Source organism: Rhinoraja longicauda, chromosome 16 (genome assembly GCF_053455715.1).
Source record: "Rhinoraja longicauda isolate Sanriku21f chromosome 16, sRhiLon1.1, whole genome shotgun sequence".
Classification (NCBI taxonomy): Eukaryota; Metazoa; Chordata; class Chondrichthyes; order Rajiformes; family Arhynchobatidae; genus Rhinoraja; species Rhinoraja longicauda.
This window is the reverse complement of record NC_135968.1, coordinates 24453490-24473055: the sequence shown is the minus strand read 5'-3', so window position 1 is coordinate 24473055 and position 19566 is coordinate 24453490. Positions and strand designations below refer to the sequence as shown.

At 40.0% G+C, this 19566-nt stretch overlaps 1 protein-coding gene across 1 annotated transcript in view; it reads left to right on the top strand.

Moving 5' to 3' along the window:
- Positions 1-14553, top strand: part of LOC144600934 (uncharacterized) — a 64493-nt gene extending 49940 nt beyond the window's left edge. The window contains exons 7-11 of the mRNA XM_078412829.1: positions 4049-4174; positions 8772-8949; positions 10361-10429; positions 13601-13694; positions 14461-14553. Of these exons, the coding sequence (XP_078268955.1) occupies positions 4049-4174; positions 8772-8949; positions 10361-10429; positions 13601-13694; positions 14461-14494 (501 nt within the window). The 3' untranslated portion in view covers positions 14495-14553. The remainder of the gene's footprint in view (positions 1-4048; positions 4175-8771; positions 8950-10360; positions 10430-13600; positions 13695-14460) is intronic.
- The last annotated feature ends 5013 nt before the right edge of the window (positions 14554-19566 follow it).

The following is a 19566-nucleotide window of genomic DNA, read 5'->3' as shown; positions in this document are numbered from 1 at the left end:
GGATTGTGGGAGGAAACTGGAGCACCCGGAGAAAACCCACACGGTCACGGGGAGAATGTACAAACTCCGTACAGGCAGCACCCACAGTCAGGATCGAATCCGGGTGTCTGGTACAGTGGGGGAGAAACTCCACCACTGCATCACCATGCTGCCCAGTGGCTTACAGTCTGTTTATTTCAGGGCTACTAAATTGAAAATAGACTTTTTTTCAGAGTGAAACACAGTGATAATCCATTTCCAAGTATTTTCACGTTACGCCTCAAATTCAAGAGGCGTTCTCTGTTGTGAGCTGCAGAAATCACGCTTGAAGAATATCAAATGCTATTGTTCCCCATGTAATGCACTTTGTGGAAATTAGACCATATTGTTCCAATGATTAACCGCCATCCTAAACCTTCCTAAAATAATCCCAACCTAAAAGGTCACCTGTCCATTCTCGCCACAGATGCTGCCTGACTTGCTGAGTTATTCCAGCACTTTTGCGCAAGATTCCAGCATCTGCAGTTGCTTGAGTCTCAGGAAATAATTATGCTATCTTTGTGCAAAATTTATTCTGGGACACCGCTAATGTACATCTGTATACATGTCTTCCATCATTTATACCTACCCATCCTCTCCAATTTCCCTATTTGCCCACTCTCTGTTTTCCACTGATTGCCAATGCCCCGACCTTTCTAATGGGGGTTGCACTTGCGACCACTTCCCAAGAAAGGCTATTCACAGGCAATAAACTATCCCTCAACCAGCAGAGACCCCAGTAAGCCTCCAATGAATCATCCCCACTTGCTATGTTCATCACGGGAGTTTATAGTGGCAGGTAGAACCGCTGCCTCACAATGCCTAGAGACCCAATCCTGACCTCAGTTGCTGTCTGTGTGGAGTTTGCACATTCTCCCTGTGACCGGGTGGGTTTACCCACTGTGTCCGTGCCCAGCAGCGATCCCCATACTTTAGCACTATCCTACACAATAGGGGCAATATACCAAAGCTAATTAATCTACAAACCTGTACGTCTTTAGTGAATTAATCGAAGGGTGTCTGCAAAGGAGGAAACCGGAGCACCCTGAGGAAGTCCACGTGGTCACAGGGAGAATATACAAACTCCGTATAGACAGCACCCGTAGTTAGAATCGAACCCAGACCTCTGACACTGAAAGGCAGCAACTCTACCGCTGCACCACCATGCTGAGTTAGTGGGTGCAGTTTATCCAAGTTATTAGTGGAATGGCATGCTGGTATACTAATTCAGTTTACTAATATAATCACAAAACCCTCCTTTCTAAAAAAACCTTGTATTTTGTTTTAAGTAACCTTTAAGTAACCTATTTGTACAAACCCATAATATTCCTGTAAGCTCAGAACAGTTCTTCTATGTACTAAGATCAAGCATACTTCAGGTCTTTCATTTCATATAAATAGAAAGATCACTTTTCTGGATTAATAAAGAAGAATATTAGTATACTTTGCTGCACTGGGCCTGTCAATAAGCTGTGCACTAATTAGCAGGGACAACTGGCTCCTATGAATAGGCACTGATGCAGGGATTCAGTAGTTCATTTGACCTCAATTTTATGGGAGGAGATCTGAAAGACAGCCATTCTTGTCATCCTTGCATACAAAACTGAACCGCTACAGTGGTCAGGAGAGACTTCTTTTCCAAAACATGCCTGCTTGATCATTCCTCAAGCATATATTTGTCTTTGAATTAACTTCCTCGTTGTCAATATAACATTAATATCTTCCTGTTATATTGCTGTTGGGGCCATTTTCTTCTCACAGATTGATTTGTTTTTTGGAAATGGTTTAGATTTTTGGGAATCACCTTTATTTAAAGTCCCTTTACTCCTTGAGTAAGAGTGGGAGTCAGATTGTTAATCAGAACAGATAATTAATGATTCACATTTCCTTTTGCACAGCCAAAGGTTACTCAGCACATTAAGTCTATGCAGGCTCTCAGAGCAAGTCCATCATTCCTCCGTGTATTTTTCCTCTAACATTTTCTATCTCACATGTTGTAATGTAAGAGTTCAACTTTACTGTGATTCTCCCACCACCCACCGACACCAGGGATAATTTGTAGTACCAAATCAACCTGGAACCAGTGTGTATTTGGGATGTGAAAGAAAACCAGACAACCAGGTGAAACCCATGTAGTCACAGAGAGAACATGCAAACTCCACACAGGCAGGAATGTCTGTCAAAATTGAACCTGAGTCACCAGAGGTGTGAGGCAGCAGTTCTATACACTGCACCACCATCCTAACAATATGTAGTGAGGAAATAAATTACAGCTCCTTTCCCAATAGTGCCCCATTGAATCTCTCCAAATACTGGCCATCTGGTCTTTGCCTGAAATTTGTAGTCATTTGTAGTCCAATTTGTAACATTGGAAAAGGTTACCACACTGATTGGACATTTGAAGCAAACTTACTGATGCTAATTTCTTTTCTGGAACTTTGCATGAATACACTAGATCACACTTCTGAGGCCCATACAACTGGGAGGGTTGTTTGAGAGGGTGTAGATGAGCTCTCCTTCTCTGCCACTGTCCCCTCTCCCACTCAGACAATGATCGCAAGAGGTCACACCAAAGCACTGGCCTCCAAACCATTGTTGATTCCTTCACTGATGCTTACAGGAGGGAAGGCTTCATAATGAACACCCACGAGACAAAGGTCCTTCATCAACTTGTTCCTGCCACACTCGGTACCTCGACAAGATCCACAACTAGAGCACTTCCTTTGTCTCATTAGCAACCTTCAGTGAGGGCAGACATTCTGATGAGGTCCATGCGCCAGCACAGCCTGAGGAAAAGGTGTTGAAAGAACAAAGCCCAAAACCCAGTACCAAGTCCATGGTCTACTGAGCAACATGATCCCTTCTGTGTGCTTCAGAGATCTGAACTTCTTGCACTTGGCACCTCAAAGCTCTGGAGTTGTTTCTGCGATATTGCCTCCTTAAATTCCTCCAAGTCCACTGGCAGGATAGGCAAATGAATTGACTGTGTCCTTACCCAGGCTAACAACCCCAGTACTGAGGCTCGGATCATGCTCAGACTACTTTTAGAGTTACCCATTTTGCATGCCCAATAAGATAACTATTCGACTACTCCAAGCACCATTACTGCAAGATATTTCCAGGACTTAGAAAAGACTTCAATGATTTTCTCCAAAGCATCTTTGAAAAAGTGTAAGATCCTCATCAATACATGGGAATCCCTGACCCAAGACTGCTCAATCAGCTGGAGAAACGACCAGGAAAGTAGCGTGCACTGAGTGTTCCAGTGAGCCTGTGTAGAACTACAAAAGTTCTGTATTCACATATGAATAAAATGGAAGAAGCATACAATGTTGAGGTAATCGATCCACCCTCCCCATCAAGCACTACCTGCCCCACCCTGTGGCATTCGGCAGATCATGTACACATCTCATCAGTCATTTCAAAATACATGGAGCTTTGGAATAATATCTTCTTTGACCATGAAGATGTAGCTAAGAAGGATGAGTGGAGATTTATGTGGCCTTTAGTATTTTAGTTATAATGAGAAACAGACTAGGCTGGGCTTGTTTCTCTTCAGACAAGGAGACTTTGGGGTGATTTAATTGGTTTACAAAATGATGAACGACATTGACACGACCGATTTCCTTCAGTAGAGAGAGACTGAGCAGGAAATATAAATGTGTTAATTGAAGGAGAGTTCAAAGGAGCCTGAGGAGAAAAAATAGTTTGGGTATTGGTGGTCTAGAGGCTGGTGGAGGCAGTGACCCTCACCAAATTCAAAAGGTACCTGAATGACCACTTGAAGAGACCACTCAAGGACCAAGATCTAGGAAACAGGATGGACCTGAATAGGCCATTTTGGGCAACATGAGCACAAAGGGGTAATTGACCGACTTGTAGATTGCTGTGAATCTACGACGTAGTTACAACATGGAGAATACACGGGAAAACAAGAAATCTGCCAACTTGCTTTTACTTTTGCTTCTGCTTTTGTGTTCAGTCATTGCCCAACATTGACAATTGATTTTCCCTCTTCTAACATTTATAGGAAGATGAAGTGGAGACAATGATGATGGGATATCTAGGCTTCAATGAGAGGCACATTTCAAAAACACTGGTGATGGAATATATTCTGAATCTGATCCTAACTAATTCTGAGCCATTGTTTAAGAAGGTAAGGACAAATAGGCATGTCTAAACCCTGCATATCTATGAACCATCTTATAATGACTGCCTCCAGTAATGTAACAAAACATATTCATAAAATCATTGCATACAAAATACTCAATTAATTGTATTTCACACTTCTGTAAATCTGGTGTACATATTGTGTGTAGAAGAGTAGACCATTTAATGTTTTCTTTACATAATGCAGCACATTCCAAATGTGTTTACATCTTGACAGAATTAGGGCAGCACAGTGGTGCAGCTGGTAGTACTGCTGCCTCACAGCGCCAGAGAACCGAGCTCGAACCTGATCTCTTAGGTCTGTGTGGAGTTTGCACGTTCTTCCTGTGTGGATTTCCCCCGGGTGCACTGATTTCCTCCCACACCCCAAAGATGTGAGGGTTTGTAGGTTAATTGGCTTCTGCAAAATTGCCTTTAATAAAAATGGGATAACACAGAGCTATTGTGAACAGGTGATCGATGATCAGCGTGGACTCAGTGGGCTGAAGGGACTGTTTCCATGCTGTATTTCAAAGCGAAACTAAAATTATCCTTATAACTAAAATCTTCATCATTGATTTATGTTGTTCAGTCGTCGGGCTTGCTCTTTTATTACAATTCAAATTAAGACACAGAAATGTATTGTTTTTGTTATTACCACACTTGATTAAATAAAAATAAAGCTCTCCCTTATTATATAATCTCATTTCCCCACCACCACAATTTCCCCATTCCATGAAAACATTTAATTCAAGAGAACAGGAGATTGGATTGCAGATTTTGCCATGTTGTTTCAAAGGAAATGTTAGGAGAAACTACTTTTAAAGTGGATGGAAATGGAATCAATCAGTGGTTTCAAAGACCTCTTAGACAGGCATTGGAGAAAGAATAATTCACTGGGCTTAGAATAGAGAATGTGTCTGACGAGATTGTTTCACTTTGTGTTACCGTGGATTCGATGGGATGAATGGTCTTTTGTCCAAAACAATTCTTTGAATGTGATTATCAAAGAGCTTGAAATTCTAGATGTAGAATGTCTTCACTTAAGAGTGGAAATCAGAAAAAGGGGCCATTAATATAAAATAGTCACTACCTGAAAGAGTATAATGTTCAGGAAAAATATTTTTACTCATAGCATGGAACTTGCTACCATGAAGATGACAGAGACAAATTGAATGAATTAAAGATGCCAGACATAAATGCAGACATAAAAGATAAAGCAGGATTTGCCAAATGTGGGTGAAAAGAATACAAGGAATATTAAAAGGTTTAGGTGTAAAGGAGACTTGAGTAGAATACAAGTGCTGACCCAAAGCTCTTGGACAAATTGCATGTTTCATTACAATAAACAGTACAGCAATCCATGTAGTGTAGGAAAATAACTGCAGATGCTGGTACCAATCGAAGGTATACACAAAATGCTGGAGTAACTCAGCGGGTCAGGCAGCATCTCTGGAGAGAAAGAATGGGTGACGTTTCGGGTCGAGACCCTTCTTCAGACTGATCACAAAATGCTGGAAATGCTGACATCAGTCTGAAGAAGGGTCTCGACCCGAAACGTCACCCATTCTTTCTCTCCAGAGATGCTGCCTGACCCATTGAGTTACTCCAGCATTTTGTGTACACCTGGCAATACCATGTAAGCGCTTTTCATTTTGAGTATGTAATTGGCTGTTACTGAGGTACAGTTCAACTCCATTTCCACTGTGAAATCCCAACAAGTTTTGATGAGATTAAGGAGGAGTAAAGTGATGTCTGGGAAATATTTTGCTTCAATTACACTTTGTACCAGTCCATGTATTATTTCCACTTTGCATCTGCTGTTGGAATTCCTCGTCCAGTTATCCCACATGGATATGCGGGGAACAGAGGGATATGGATCATGTGCAGGCAGAGAAGATTAGTTTATCTTGGTGGCATGTTTTGGGCGGACACTGTGGGCAGAAGGGCCTGTTCCTGTGTTCTGCTGCTCTATGGTCTATGTTCTATGCATGTTGTCCGAGCTGCATTATATGGTGATCCCTATATTGTCTGCACAATCCCTCCCTCAGTGTGGGGACTCATGCTTCTTCTGTCTCTCTGCTGAGATCAGTTACATACTTCCGTCACCCTGACTCAATGTTCTGATTCTCTCTTCATTGGCTGGCAATTAGATCTTCATTTTACTGGTGTCAATCGTTTACAGAGAAACACCATGCTTCACAATGCATATTTACCTCCTGATTGTCAGTTGCTCATAAGAAAAGTTACTTTTCAAAAACAGGTGGATCGACAACTCAATCTAGAAATATAATTTATAAAGAAACCAGTAAGAGACGAAGACCCTGGATTGTAATGGTTCTAACAATTCTCCTAACACACCTTCCTATGCTTCCAATCCTCCTTTGCACCAAACACTGTTACACTATTACATCATGGGTTCCTGATAATATATGGCTCAGCATCTGCTGACTTTATTGCACGCCCTATTAAAATTGACAATTATTAACAACTTAGTACACCTATGTTTCTTGTGCTGGATGCATGGATGAGGTGAGCAGATGCAGAAGATGTGCATCTTATGTGAATGTTGTAGTTGGGGTTACTTCACATTTTGCTCTACCGATTTCCTTAGTTCCTTTCCTCCTACTTCAAATCGAGTGATAAAGTCATAGGGTCATAGAGTACGGAGACAAGCCCATCGGCTCAACTTGTCCATGCCAACCAAGTTATTCCCATTTGCAAATGTGTGGCCCATATCCCTCAAATCCTTTCCTATCCATGTATATGTCCATATACATATGTCCACATTTATTTTAAATGCTGCTATTGTTCCTGCTTCAACCACTTCTCGTTCAATGTACATACCACACTTTCTGTGAAAATGTTGCCCCTTAGGTCCCTATTAAATGTTGTCCTTCTCATCTATTTAACCCATTTAACTTATTTAGGGCAATATGGTGGCAAAGCAGTAGAGTTGCTAGAGACAGCGCCAGAGACCCGAGTACGATCCTGAATAACGGTGCTATTTGTACGGAGTTTGTACATTCTCTCCGTGACCACATGGGTTTTCCCCGGGTATTCCGGTTTCCTCCCACACTCTAAAGATGTACAGGTTTGTAGATTAATTGACTTTGGTAAATGCCCCTAGTTTGTAGGATAGTGCTAGAGTACAGGGATCGTTGGTTGGCACGGACCCAGTGGGCCGAAGGTCCTGTTTCCCTGCTGTATCTTTAAACTAAACTGAACTAAATTAAAACTCATGTACTTCAGTTCTTGACTCTCCTAACCAGGGCTTTGGGCAAAAATGATCAGAGTTCAGAAGAGAATTTGGGTGGGAAAAAGGGTGAGAGGAGGGAGGCCTTGGAGAATGAAGGTAAGCAATTCTGGCAAGCATCATATTCTGGCACCGCACTGGGATTATCATGTTGTCCCATGAATAGCTAATGATAGATGTTACCAGAACAACGTGGTCCAAGTTCCCCTTTAGTGTTCCAAATAAAAAGAAAAGTGTAAGTGAATAATTTTATCCCTTGTGCTCCTGGTGCAGAAATCACATCAAGGAGTAAGTGTGATTTGCGCTCAGTTGAATTACTGAAGTAATGTGAAACGTGGCCATTTCCTGTCATTATTTTCAATTGCATTACACTGAAAAATACCGCATTGTGCAATTGAATTTTTTGGAAGAATTACTTAAATGTCTTGAGTGCGGCTGGAGCCCATGCCTTTCACGTTCAATTAAAAGTGAACCCTCAACCAAGGCCAACACTTATATCAGTTGCATCTTTGCTAACATTAAATTCAAGCAGCATTTGGTTACTTGTCAATAAAGATCTTCGCAAATGGTTGTGTGCACATTTAAAGCACTGTTTTGCTTGACTGGAGAGTTAGAGCCAACGGCAGAATCTGAGTTTAGGTTAGTTTAATTTATTATTGTCATGTGTACTGAGGTAAGGTGGAAAGCCTTTGTTCGTATTCTATCCAGTCAAAGAAAAGACTATACATGATTACGATCAAGTCATCCACAGTGCACAGATAAAGGATAAAGGGTACAACATTTAGTGCAAGATAAAGTCCGATAAAATCCAATCCAGTTCAAGTCTCCTATGAGTTAGATCGTAGGTCTGGACGAGACTGTCAGATTAACATCGCTATGATCAGGTGTAGATCTCCAACAACCATATCCATCATTTTTTAAAAATGGGAAAATAGAATTAACAAGATCAGGGGAAGTGTTAATTTTTAGAATGAAAAATAAATTGTGTTTATAAATAAATTAGCAAAGCATTATCAGAAATAGGACTGTCAGATTCCATAGGTCAGGCAGGGCAAAGGATTATGAAGAGCCTCTCTTAACTGCTAAGCTACCAGAACACCCCAGATTGTTTTGTTCAGCCTCATTTAATAATTAGCCCAGGCATTATCAAAGAATTTCAGAACATTCTGAAAGAGCATGGATTCCAAAGCCAAGATAATTTGAATTGAAACAAAGTAAGTGGAGATTAAATGCCATTTAAGCATTTTAACACCTTAAATGAATAGAGTAATTTTTGTTTTAATTTGCACTTTAAAGCACGATTAATGAGATTTCATTATTTTATGAATACTACCTGGGCATTCCTCAGTTTGAAGCCAATCTTCTGCAGCATTCTGGAAGTGAGCCTCGTTATCTAACAAGTGCAGAATTTGCACTGGCTATTGAAAAAATAGCACCACTCTGCAATTCAAAAGTGAGCCAAGTCTTGGCTGAACAATCCATTGCCAACAAGCAAAGTGCTTCAATTTCACTATCGAATGCAGCACGTATCCTGCAAAATCAATTTGCTGTTATCCTGCTATCGCTAACTTGTAAAATAATCACCGATGTTGGTTGTTAACTTTATGGATCTTTCATCTTTACACATGTCCTTCAGAATTACAATAAAGCAGTTCAGGAGAAATATTAATTGGTCTCAATTCTCAGTGCAAAGATGTTTGACTGCCAGCTTCCTAAGCATTGTCTTGTAAATGGGTTTTGGTATTCGGATTAATTAATGTACAACTGTCTGACTACTGGGAAATATTTCTTAAGTACAATAATAATTATAGCTCCCAGAAGCCCTTGTGGATTTTCTTAAATGATTCTACTTGGAAATGCCTGTATATTTTGAGAAATATGTTAATGTTCTTTTACAACAACAGTTAGAAACAAAATGAAAACACTAAATTTCAGAGAAAGTCAATCTGAGTGCTGATTTGTTATTTAATAGCAGATTGCAGAAGCCTGGTGAAGCCCTGGTTTCTATTTATTTCTGGTGGTAAACTCAGATCTACCTTAAGAAGGGTCTCGACCCGAAATGTCACCCATTTCTTCTCTCCTGAGATGCTGCCTGACCCGCTGAGATACTCCAGCATTTTGTGTCTACCTTACAATAAGAGTTGCTAGCTATTGGTCAAAATCATCTCTGTAGACCAATGCTGTGAATGCTGTGAATAATTGTAGACACAGGGAACTGTAGATGCTGGTTTACAACAACAAAAAAAGACACAATGTGCTGGTGTAACTCAGCGGGTCAGACAGCATCTCTGGAGACAAGGGTGGGTGACGTTTTGTTTGGGACCCTTCTTTAGACTTCACACAGGATGGTTTAGTTAGAAATCCAGCTTGAGTGACCTGATCATGGATCAAGATGGTTCATGTGAGTTTGAATCCCACCATAGTGGTTGGAGAATTTAAATTAAGGTGACTAGACAGACAATTAGAATTTAAAATATCAGTAATAGTAAGCACTAAACGACCAGATTATTGGAAAAGCTCATTTGGTTCACTAAATATTCATTCACAACCTAAATAATCTTGCATTGTCAACTTGACCTGCACGAGTAATGTTATAATTTGAAAAACAGCACATGTGCATTAGGATTGGAAAGTTGGATTTTAAAAATGGAATTATTAAAATTTCACAGCATTTAGATCTGGACCTAGACCTGGACTACAATAGTAAGGCTACAGGAGCAATGAAGAAAGATCAAGCACAACAATCCTTCAGATATGGTCATTACTTATACAGAGAACGTTTGGAATTCCTTTGTACTCCACTTTGATAACCACAGATAAAAGAGGAACAATATTTTGCTTTAGTCCAGTGGCTTCCTGTATATATTTAACATAGAAGTATGCTAATATTACTTTTTTATTGGTGCACATTTAATTTTCTTAACAATGATCCACCAGAGATTACAGCATACTTGATTCTGTCACAACAAATAGATCTGCATGAAGAACAGTTACAGACTAAACCAGGTAAGGGAAACAGTGATTTATTGTGGGAGGTAAAAGACATGATTGTACTGTGCACATTTCTATCCTCTCCCCTCTGCTGTGGAAAAAAAAAGACTTTGGGTAGTAGATCATTTGAAGCAGATGATATTAGTTTGGCCACCATTCCAGAATAGAAATCTGGAGAGACAACACTAGTTCTTATTGGGGCACAGATTCCGATGGATCTGCAATACCCCAAAGTTCCTTGCATGACTCTCGTGGTAACAGCAAAGGGTGCTGCCAGCAATTGCCAGATCACTTTTACACTTACTCACCAGAGTCACTAGGTAACCAGGAATGAGAACACCCATGGTATATTATGATGAGCAAAGAGAACAGCAGTCTGAAGAAGGGTCTTGACCCGAAACGTCACCCATTCCTTCTCTCCTGAGATGCTGCCTGACCTGCTGAGTTACTCCAGCATTTTGTGGAAAAAAAGAGAACAGCACATTAGTCACTTTAAGAAACAATAAATTAAATTATTAAATAAAAAGATTAAGAATAAATAATAGAATACACACAATAAGGAGCTATATTTCATTTTAATGGTAAAGAGAAATTTGACTGCATGAAAAGAATACTTCTATACACCAAAATGAAGTAATATCAAAAAGAACAGTACAAGATAACTACAAGGTAATGACTAACAGTTGATCATTATTGGCCTAAGACATGTATGCTATTAAGGGTCATGCCATTAACTGTATACTTTCCCATAACATTTAACTTCTTAGAGCATATGAATAGAATTGAATTGAATATCTTTATTTGTCATTCAAAACAAGTTTGAACAAAATTTAGTTACCATGCAGTCACAACACTGAAAAAGCAACAAAACACACAACTACACAATTCAACACAAACATCCATCACAGTGACTCTCCTCCAGGTACCTCCACACTGTGATGGAAGGTAAAAAAGAAAGTCTTATCTCCTTCTTGCTTCTTCACCCATGGTCGGGCAGTCAAAACTGCTGCGTCGAGGTGATCGAGGCTCCCGACTCTGATACCCCCGCCGGGCAATATCACCTCATACTTAAACTCCATTTGCCATTTCTCTGCCCATACTCTAATGACTTATATGTTACTGTATCCTTTGACATCCTTCTTCACTGTATGTAACTGATTTTTGTGTCATCTGCAAACTTACCAACCAACATATCTACATTTCCACACAGTACTGTGATTTTGTGGATTAACTCGCTTTAACATCCTTAGGTTTTTTTTGTAAACTTACAATCAACCCAGTTAGAAATGCTTGCATCTAATTGGCTAATAAGTAATTTGTTGCTGTTCTTAAATGTTTTTTGGTGTCACATCTAATTCCTATTTATATAAACTGGAGGTCAGAGAAAATTCTTTAAATTGATAGCAGACCTCCAGTGCAGAATCTGTGGGGTTTACATGTTCTCCCGGTGACTCTAAGGATTTGTCCCGAGTTCTCCAGTTTCCTTTCACATCTGAAAGGTGTGCGGGTTAGTAAATTAATTGCCCATAGTATAAATGGATGGTAGGAGAATTGGGCCGTTGATAACGAGCGTGTGTGACAGAAAAGATTATAGGGAAATAAATGGGAAGAGAGATTGATGGGATTGTTCTGGGGGCCAGCATAGACTCAGTAGGCCAAATGGCTTCTTTCTGTGTCATAAGAAAATATTAAATATGACACACTGCCTTCCCTCTCTCCAGCCGTTGAAAATGGATTTTCAAGCAATACAAACAAAATGGTTCATCTCATAAATATTTCATTAAGAAGGCTTAAATACTTAGGCAGCAATTAATACCAACAGTTCTTGTTGTAAGTTATTTACCATGCATTGTGGCACTACTGCAGCAGCTTCTCAGGATAGGATCCTAGCTCCCACCAACCATCATCTTCCCTGTGTCGTAGGTTCAGAAACAGGAATTTTCATTGATGATTGTGTTGTGTTCAGCCCCATTCACAACTTTTGCACATCTTTCATTCATTGTTCTTTATCTCTCTACATCATTGTCTATATCTCTCGTTTCCCTTTCCCCTGACTAGTCTGAAGAAGGGTCTTGACCCAAAACATTACCCATTCCTTCTCTCCAGAGATGCTACATGTCCCGCTGAGTTACTCCAGCTTTTTGTGTCTATCTTCCTTATATCATTAAGTCGTTTAGTTTGGGTGCAATAAGACCTAAACAGGTGCTGAGCCGATTGTGTTACACAAGTGCCATGCAATGCCATTTCAAACCAGAGAAAGATGTTCAATCACATTGTTGAATTTACCATACCTAAATCCTGGAGGATTGAGAAGGATGGGCATGACCAGAAACTTAACTGAGTCAGCCCGATTATTTAGCTTTGATTATTTGGCTTATTTAGGTTTCAAATCCAATTCTCCCCTTTACAATCAGTCTGAAGGATAGTCCTGACCTGAAACGTTTGCTATTCCTGTTACTCCAGAGATGTTGCCTGACCCGCTGAGTTACTCCAACACTTTGTGTTCGCAGCATTATAAATACTGTGGCCACAGGAGTAGTCTAGAGATATTTGGTAGTCTTTGGTGAGCACCTCACTCCCTCACAGCCACATTTTTCATCAACTACAAAGTGCATTTCAGCAGTTTGATGGAATTCTCTGCATTTTCTCAAATAAATACAGCTCCACATACAAGAAATACAACACCACACAGGTCATGCAATCCATTGGAATGTCTATCCATCTCATCTTTAACCATTTAATCCCTTGCTATAATAGTAGCAAGCAGTTGCATTGTGTCCCACCAGTCTATAGAAGAACCAGGTTGGGAAACACTGCCACACAAGCATCACACTGAGTCACACACCATCCTGATTTGGGAATATATTATTTTCTTTACTTTTTGCAGAGACAAAATCCTGGAACTCAGCTTTGCACAGAACAGTGCACTTGATGTAAAGTGGTTCGAAAGCAGATGCTCATCACCACTTTTTCAAGGCCCCTCACAATGGGCAATATCTACGTCTAGGTTGGCTAGAGGAGTCTTTCTAGTGATGTCCAGATGCCGTTAATGACTGAGAAACAATTGACGGACTGTTTTCAAGGGCAATTACAATGGGCAATAACTATCTCTAGGTTGCTGGAAGAGTCTTCCCAGTGATATCCAGATGTCGTGAATGACTAAAACACATATTATCCTCCCTGCAGAACGGTCTTTGGAATCGACCAGAGAAGTTGTGCCAGAAGATGGACATCTCATGACCATGTCCAGCTTAAAACTACTGGCCAATAACATAGCCAGGTAGACTATTTTAAACTGTATGACACAACAGCAAATATTATGTTGGAAATCTGATATGATTCTATACATATTAATAAGTTTAGTTATTATTTACCTATATGTTATTAATAATAGGATGGAAACAGTCCCTCACAGGGCCGCCATCAACTCAGACACCATCCCAGTGGAGGTCATAATAGGTCATAACCTATCCTGCATGTGACTGTCCTACCAGGTCGCTGGTCGGTGCTGACTCGGTGGGCCGAAGGGCTTGTTTCCATGCTGTATCTCGAAAGCCTAAAGTGTAGTCTGGTCAGCCCAGGCAGCAACTCTGTACTCCCACACCCACTGATCTTCCTTCTCCTAATACCCTGACCTTCCATCAGCCCAGCAGCTGTACGATCTAACCCCAGGCCAGTACCCACCATATTCCAATCATTTAATGTGGCTACTAGAATCACCATAACACAGCCTGTCACCTGATGGCCAGCTCTACTTCGACCCCAGTTCCAATTGGGAGTAACTATTACCTTTCCTTCCTGATCCTCAATTACACACTTACACCAGAAGATGTTACAAAACTACTCAGTAGGGCCTTAATGGCTTGGCGCTAGAATTTTGAGACCAATGGCAGTGTCTTCAAAGATCCACACATTGCAAGTGTCTCATTGGATCAAACAAAGAACTTTGATCAATTGACCAATGGACGCAATCATTCTACAATTTGAATCTAAAATACAAATGAACACATCTTGAAGCACACTTTAAGATATCACTTTTATTTTAGGATGAAGAAGATAAAATTGGCAAAAGTACACTGAAATCTAACAGAAAGAGGACTCTGCCCTTGTCCAATGGTTCAACCTACTAACTTCAAGAAGGATTTGATTTTTTTTAAATCAGCACTTTTCGACTCCACTTGTGAAAAACTGAACGTAAATTTAAATTTATATTTTAATTTAGTACTTTGTCCTTTTATTCCATGTGGTTTAAATGAAGATAATTGCTTTGTAGTCATGTTTATGTTTTAAAATTCATAAGTTGATAAGTTGTAGGAGTAGAATTAGGCCATTCAGCCCATTGAGTCCACTCTGCTATTCAATCATGGCTGAGCTATCTTTCCCTCTCAACCCCATTCTTCTGCTTTCTTCCCACATCCTTTGACACCATTACTAATCAAGAACCTGTCAATCTCTGTACTTCTAATTATTTGTTATTATTCAGGAACATATCAAGTGTAAATTGATTGATTGAATTGATTGAAAGATCATAAGATGATAAGGTCATAAGGGATAGGAATAGAATTAGGCCATTCGGCCCATCAAGTCTATTACGCCATTCAATTTCTATTTCTCCCTCCTAACTCCATTCTCCTGCCTTCTCCCCATAACCTCTGACACCTGTACTAATCAAGAATCTATCTATCTCCACCTTGAAAATATCCACTGACTTGGCCTCCACAGCCTTCTGTGGCAAAGAATTCCACAGATTCACCACCCGCTAACTAAAGACATTTCTCCTCATTTTCTTCCTAAAAGAACGTCCTTTAATTCCGAGGCTATGACCCCTAGTTCTAGACTCTCCCACTATATACAGCATGGAAACAGTACCTTCAGCCCACCGAGTCCACACTGACAATCAATCACCTGTTCATACTCGCTCCATGTTATCCCACTTTTGCACTCACTCTCGGGGTAATTTACAGAGGGCAATTAACCTGCAAACTCAAACATCTTTGGGATGTGGGAGGAAACTGGAGCACCCAGATGAAATACATGTGGTCACAGGAAGAACGTGCAAACTCCAAACAGACGGCACCCGTGGTCAAGATCGAACCTAATGTCTCTGGGGCTGAGAGGTAGTGGCCCTGCCAGCTGTGTCACTGTGCTTTCCATGTCTTTAGTTTCACCCGAATGAAGATTCCAGAAGTTATAATGCTAAAATCCACTGGCAGGTTGGAGTTTCAGTTAAAGTTTATCAAGGCCAGGACAGGACCAGTGTTGTAGGGTAAACAACAGTAAAGGCTAACAATTAGTAAACAGAGATGTGGATTGTGCTAATGTGGTGACAGGAAACCGCATTCAAAGCCTAACAGGGAATTTCATTGATTGTGCGTGCACAGATCTACTGTTCACAAATTTAGACTTGTGGATAATCATCTCATTCTGTTTGTCACCTAATTAGGTCTTTCTGAGTTCCATTCTGAAATTAAGACCTCGAGTTACTATTTATTAATTTTCTGAGTAGTCTTGTCATCTGAGGATATAAAAAATGTACCAAAGTCACACGAGACAGGTCAGCTTTGGCTGGCCTCCTTGTGCACAAGCGCCAATTTAATAAATCACCCGTTACTGCAAACACCAAATCCGTGTGGCCACACCATTACACTCTAATAGGTCAATAGTAACCAGACCAATAATGCCCCTTGTCATGGAATATCATGATGCATAACAGTGGAGAATGGTTCCATTTAAAATTGGTTGGTTGTGTTGGAACTGATCTATTGCCAAAAACCAGTGAAGTCTGTGCAAAGGGGTGTAATGCTGAGGCTTTATAAGGCACTGGTCAGATCCTGTTTGGAGTATTGTGAGCAGTTTGAGGCCCTGTAACTGAGGAAGGATGTGTTGGCATTGGAGTGGGCCCAGAGGAGGTTTACAAGAATAATCCCAGGAATGTTGGGGTTGACATATGATGAGCATTTGATAGCACTGGGCATATACTCACTGAAGTTTAGAAGGATGAGTGGGGACCTCATTGAAACTTATGGAATAGCGAAAGGCCTGGATAGAGTGAATGTGGAGAGGATGTTTCCACTAGTGGGAGAGTCTAGAACCAGAGGTCATCGCCTCAGAATAAAAGGACGTATCTTTAGAAAGGAGATGAGGAGGAATATTTTCAGGCAGAGGGTGGTGAATCTGTGGAATTCATTGCCACAGATGGCTGTAGAGGCCAAGTAATTGGGTGTTTTTAAGATGGAAATTGACAGATTCTTGATTAGTAAGGGTGTAAGGGGTTATGGGGAGAAGGCAGGAGTATGGGGTTGAGAGGGAAAGATAGATCAGTCATGATTGATTGGCGGAATAGACTTGATAGGCCGAATGGCCTAATTCCACTCCAATAACTTATAAACTTATGAACAAGAGTGTAAACCCAGATAGTCCATCCTCTGCTGATATTAGTAAACCCTGTTGTCATGGGGGGGGGTTCAATGGCATATGTTATTTAATAGGACAGCATGTTGCCACTGTCACTAGTAAACAGCCACACATAAATATATAACTGATTATATTCTGAATGTTTTGTGTAATGGGCAAATTTTCCACGATTATTGCGACTATTGTTTTTAATTATATTTTAATTACAGTGATTTAATTAGATGTTAAAACAAATGGAGTTTTAGTACAAAGAAATCCTATATATTTTTCTTCAACAAAAAATCTTTGATTTATGAGGCATTAGCTGTATATATCTTTCCTATGAAGAACGACTGATGTAATTGACTCTTAATTAATAATTAAGAAATCACTATACCTCAGAAAACTAAAGCAATTCAAGTCTTCCATTCTTAATCATTTCTGTATTAACACTGATTTATAAGAATCGCTAAATAAATATCTGCATCCACTGAATGTCTTACCAGTTATAATATTTAGTATTCAGTGTGAATAAGGCAAACTGACATGATTAACATTTTTCATTCTAATGAAAATTAAATATACTCTTTCTGATAAATGAAATGTCATTTCGAAAGGTCACTTAAACCAAATTAGACTGAAGATCAAACCTATCTGCCAATGTATAACATTATTTTGAGATCCATTCACTCACCTTTATATTGAAAGCTCTGATAATTATAGGTTATCCCAATGTTCCAGCAGGGTTTTACTTTAAATGTTATATCAGACTGAGAGGGAGATGAGATGATGCCCAGACATTTGGATGAAGTATGTAAAAGCAACCATTTCCAAAAGCTGCTTTGAGCATTTTGTATTTTATTTGATCTCGGTGGGGAATGGACTGTCGAAGAAGGTGGGGATGAACTGTGGGAGACGGTGGGGATGAATTGTGGGAGATGATGGGGATGAACTGTGGGAGATGGTGGGATTGAACTGGGAGCCAGTGGGATTGAACTTTGGGAGATGGTGGGATTGAGCTGTGGGAGATGGTGGGACTGAACTGTGGGAGATGGTGGGGATGAACTGTGGGAGACGGTGGGGATGAACTGTGGGAGGCGGTGGGATTGAACGGTGATTGGAATGTTTCCTCATTTGCCAGTCCAGAATGTTGGAGATCTTTGCCTATGTTATAGAAGGCGCGGGAACAATAACCTGGCAGTTCTTGTCACTGCCTTTAAACGTTTCCGACAATTACTTGCTCTTGCTTCCTGAACTAACCTGGATTCCTCCCGTCACCTCATAACTTGTAACGTGCTATGAAACAAAAGATGGAACTGAAAAGTTACATCTTATCCCATTTTACTTGCTTAAGAGCAGCCAACAAAAATTTTCAATCATCCCTCTACAATCAGTCTGAAGAAGGGTCTTGACATGAAATGTCACCTATCCATGCTCTCAGAGACACTTCCTGACCCACTGCGTTACTCCAGCAATTTGTGTCTTTTTGTGCATTAACCAGCATCTGCAGCTCCTTGTTTCCACATTTCATGCACAGTGATGAACCCAATGATGAGCACAGAAGGAACACAATGGGATGACTACATTTGAAAGTTGACAGCTAGTTTATATCTGGATCTGTTATTGCCAGTCGTATCTTAGAAAACTGATTCACAAAATTGCTTTTATGCTCAAGTAATAACTCTAACCTTATGCTCAAGTAATAACTCTAACCTTAACTCTAACTCTTCCGTTTGGATTATCAATCTCCAGAATCTCTTTGAGATGATATGAATGTTGTCTTTTGTATTCTCTTCACTATCTATGTATAAGCTCTCACACATTCACTTACACAAGTTCAGCATCAAGTTATCAAATAACCTTCTTGTTATTTTTGGTTACAAACAGCAGTTTTAAGGTTAAGAAACAACCCTTAATTGTAACCAAGGGCTCAGGGAAGTTGACCTTTCACAGAGTGCAGTTGTTCAAAGGGTTGCATTGTTGGACTGAACACATTTATCCCATACTGGCAATATAGATCTATGATTACCTGTCTTCTTATCTACAGTGTGTATGCATTTCCACATTTATAAATCATCATTCTTTAATAGTTCAATCTATCTGTCAAGCTACATTATTTTATTTGTCATTTATCTCAGGATGTGCATCGTATGCAAATTACAATATTTTCTAACCATTTAATTTCCAAATATTAATCTATTCCAGTTCTTAATACAGTTTGACAAGAAAGGCTGTGTAACACAGAGAAATTTGGACCCTCTGGCTCACTTTGGAAATGTTTAACTCTTCCACTATTTTGCAACCTCTTTTTTGTTTGACATTTCACAAGAGTCACAGAGCCATGGGGGTTATTCAGCATGGAAACAGGCCATTCTACCTTCCATGTTCATGATCATCCCCCTACAATCTACCACCATAATTTCATGGTTCATGTATCTTGTGTTTTATGATTGTTGGCAGATCAATTTCCCTCCTGGGATAAATAAAGTTCTATCGTATCATATTGTATCGTATGTTCATGCCAACCACTGTACTTAAAGCTATTAGTTTGGTTTCCACCACTTGATGATTTGCCTTGTAGAAACAAGGAACTGCAGATGCTGGTTTACAAAAAAAGACACAAAATGCTGGAGTAACTCAGCAGGTCAGGGGGTCGCTGGTTGGCGCAGATTCGGTGGGCTGAAGGAGCTATTTCACTGTATCTCTAAACTAAACTAAATATTAGAGTACATAAAATCCATTCCAAAGACTCCCTATTA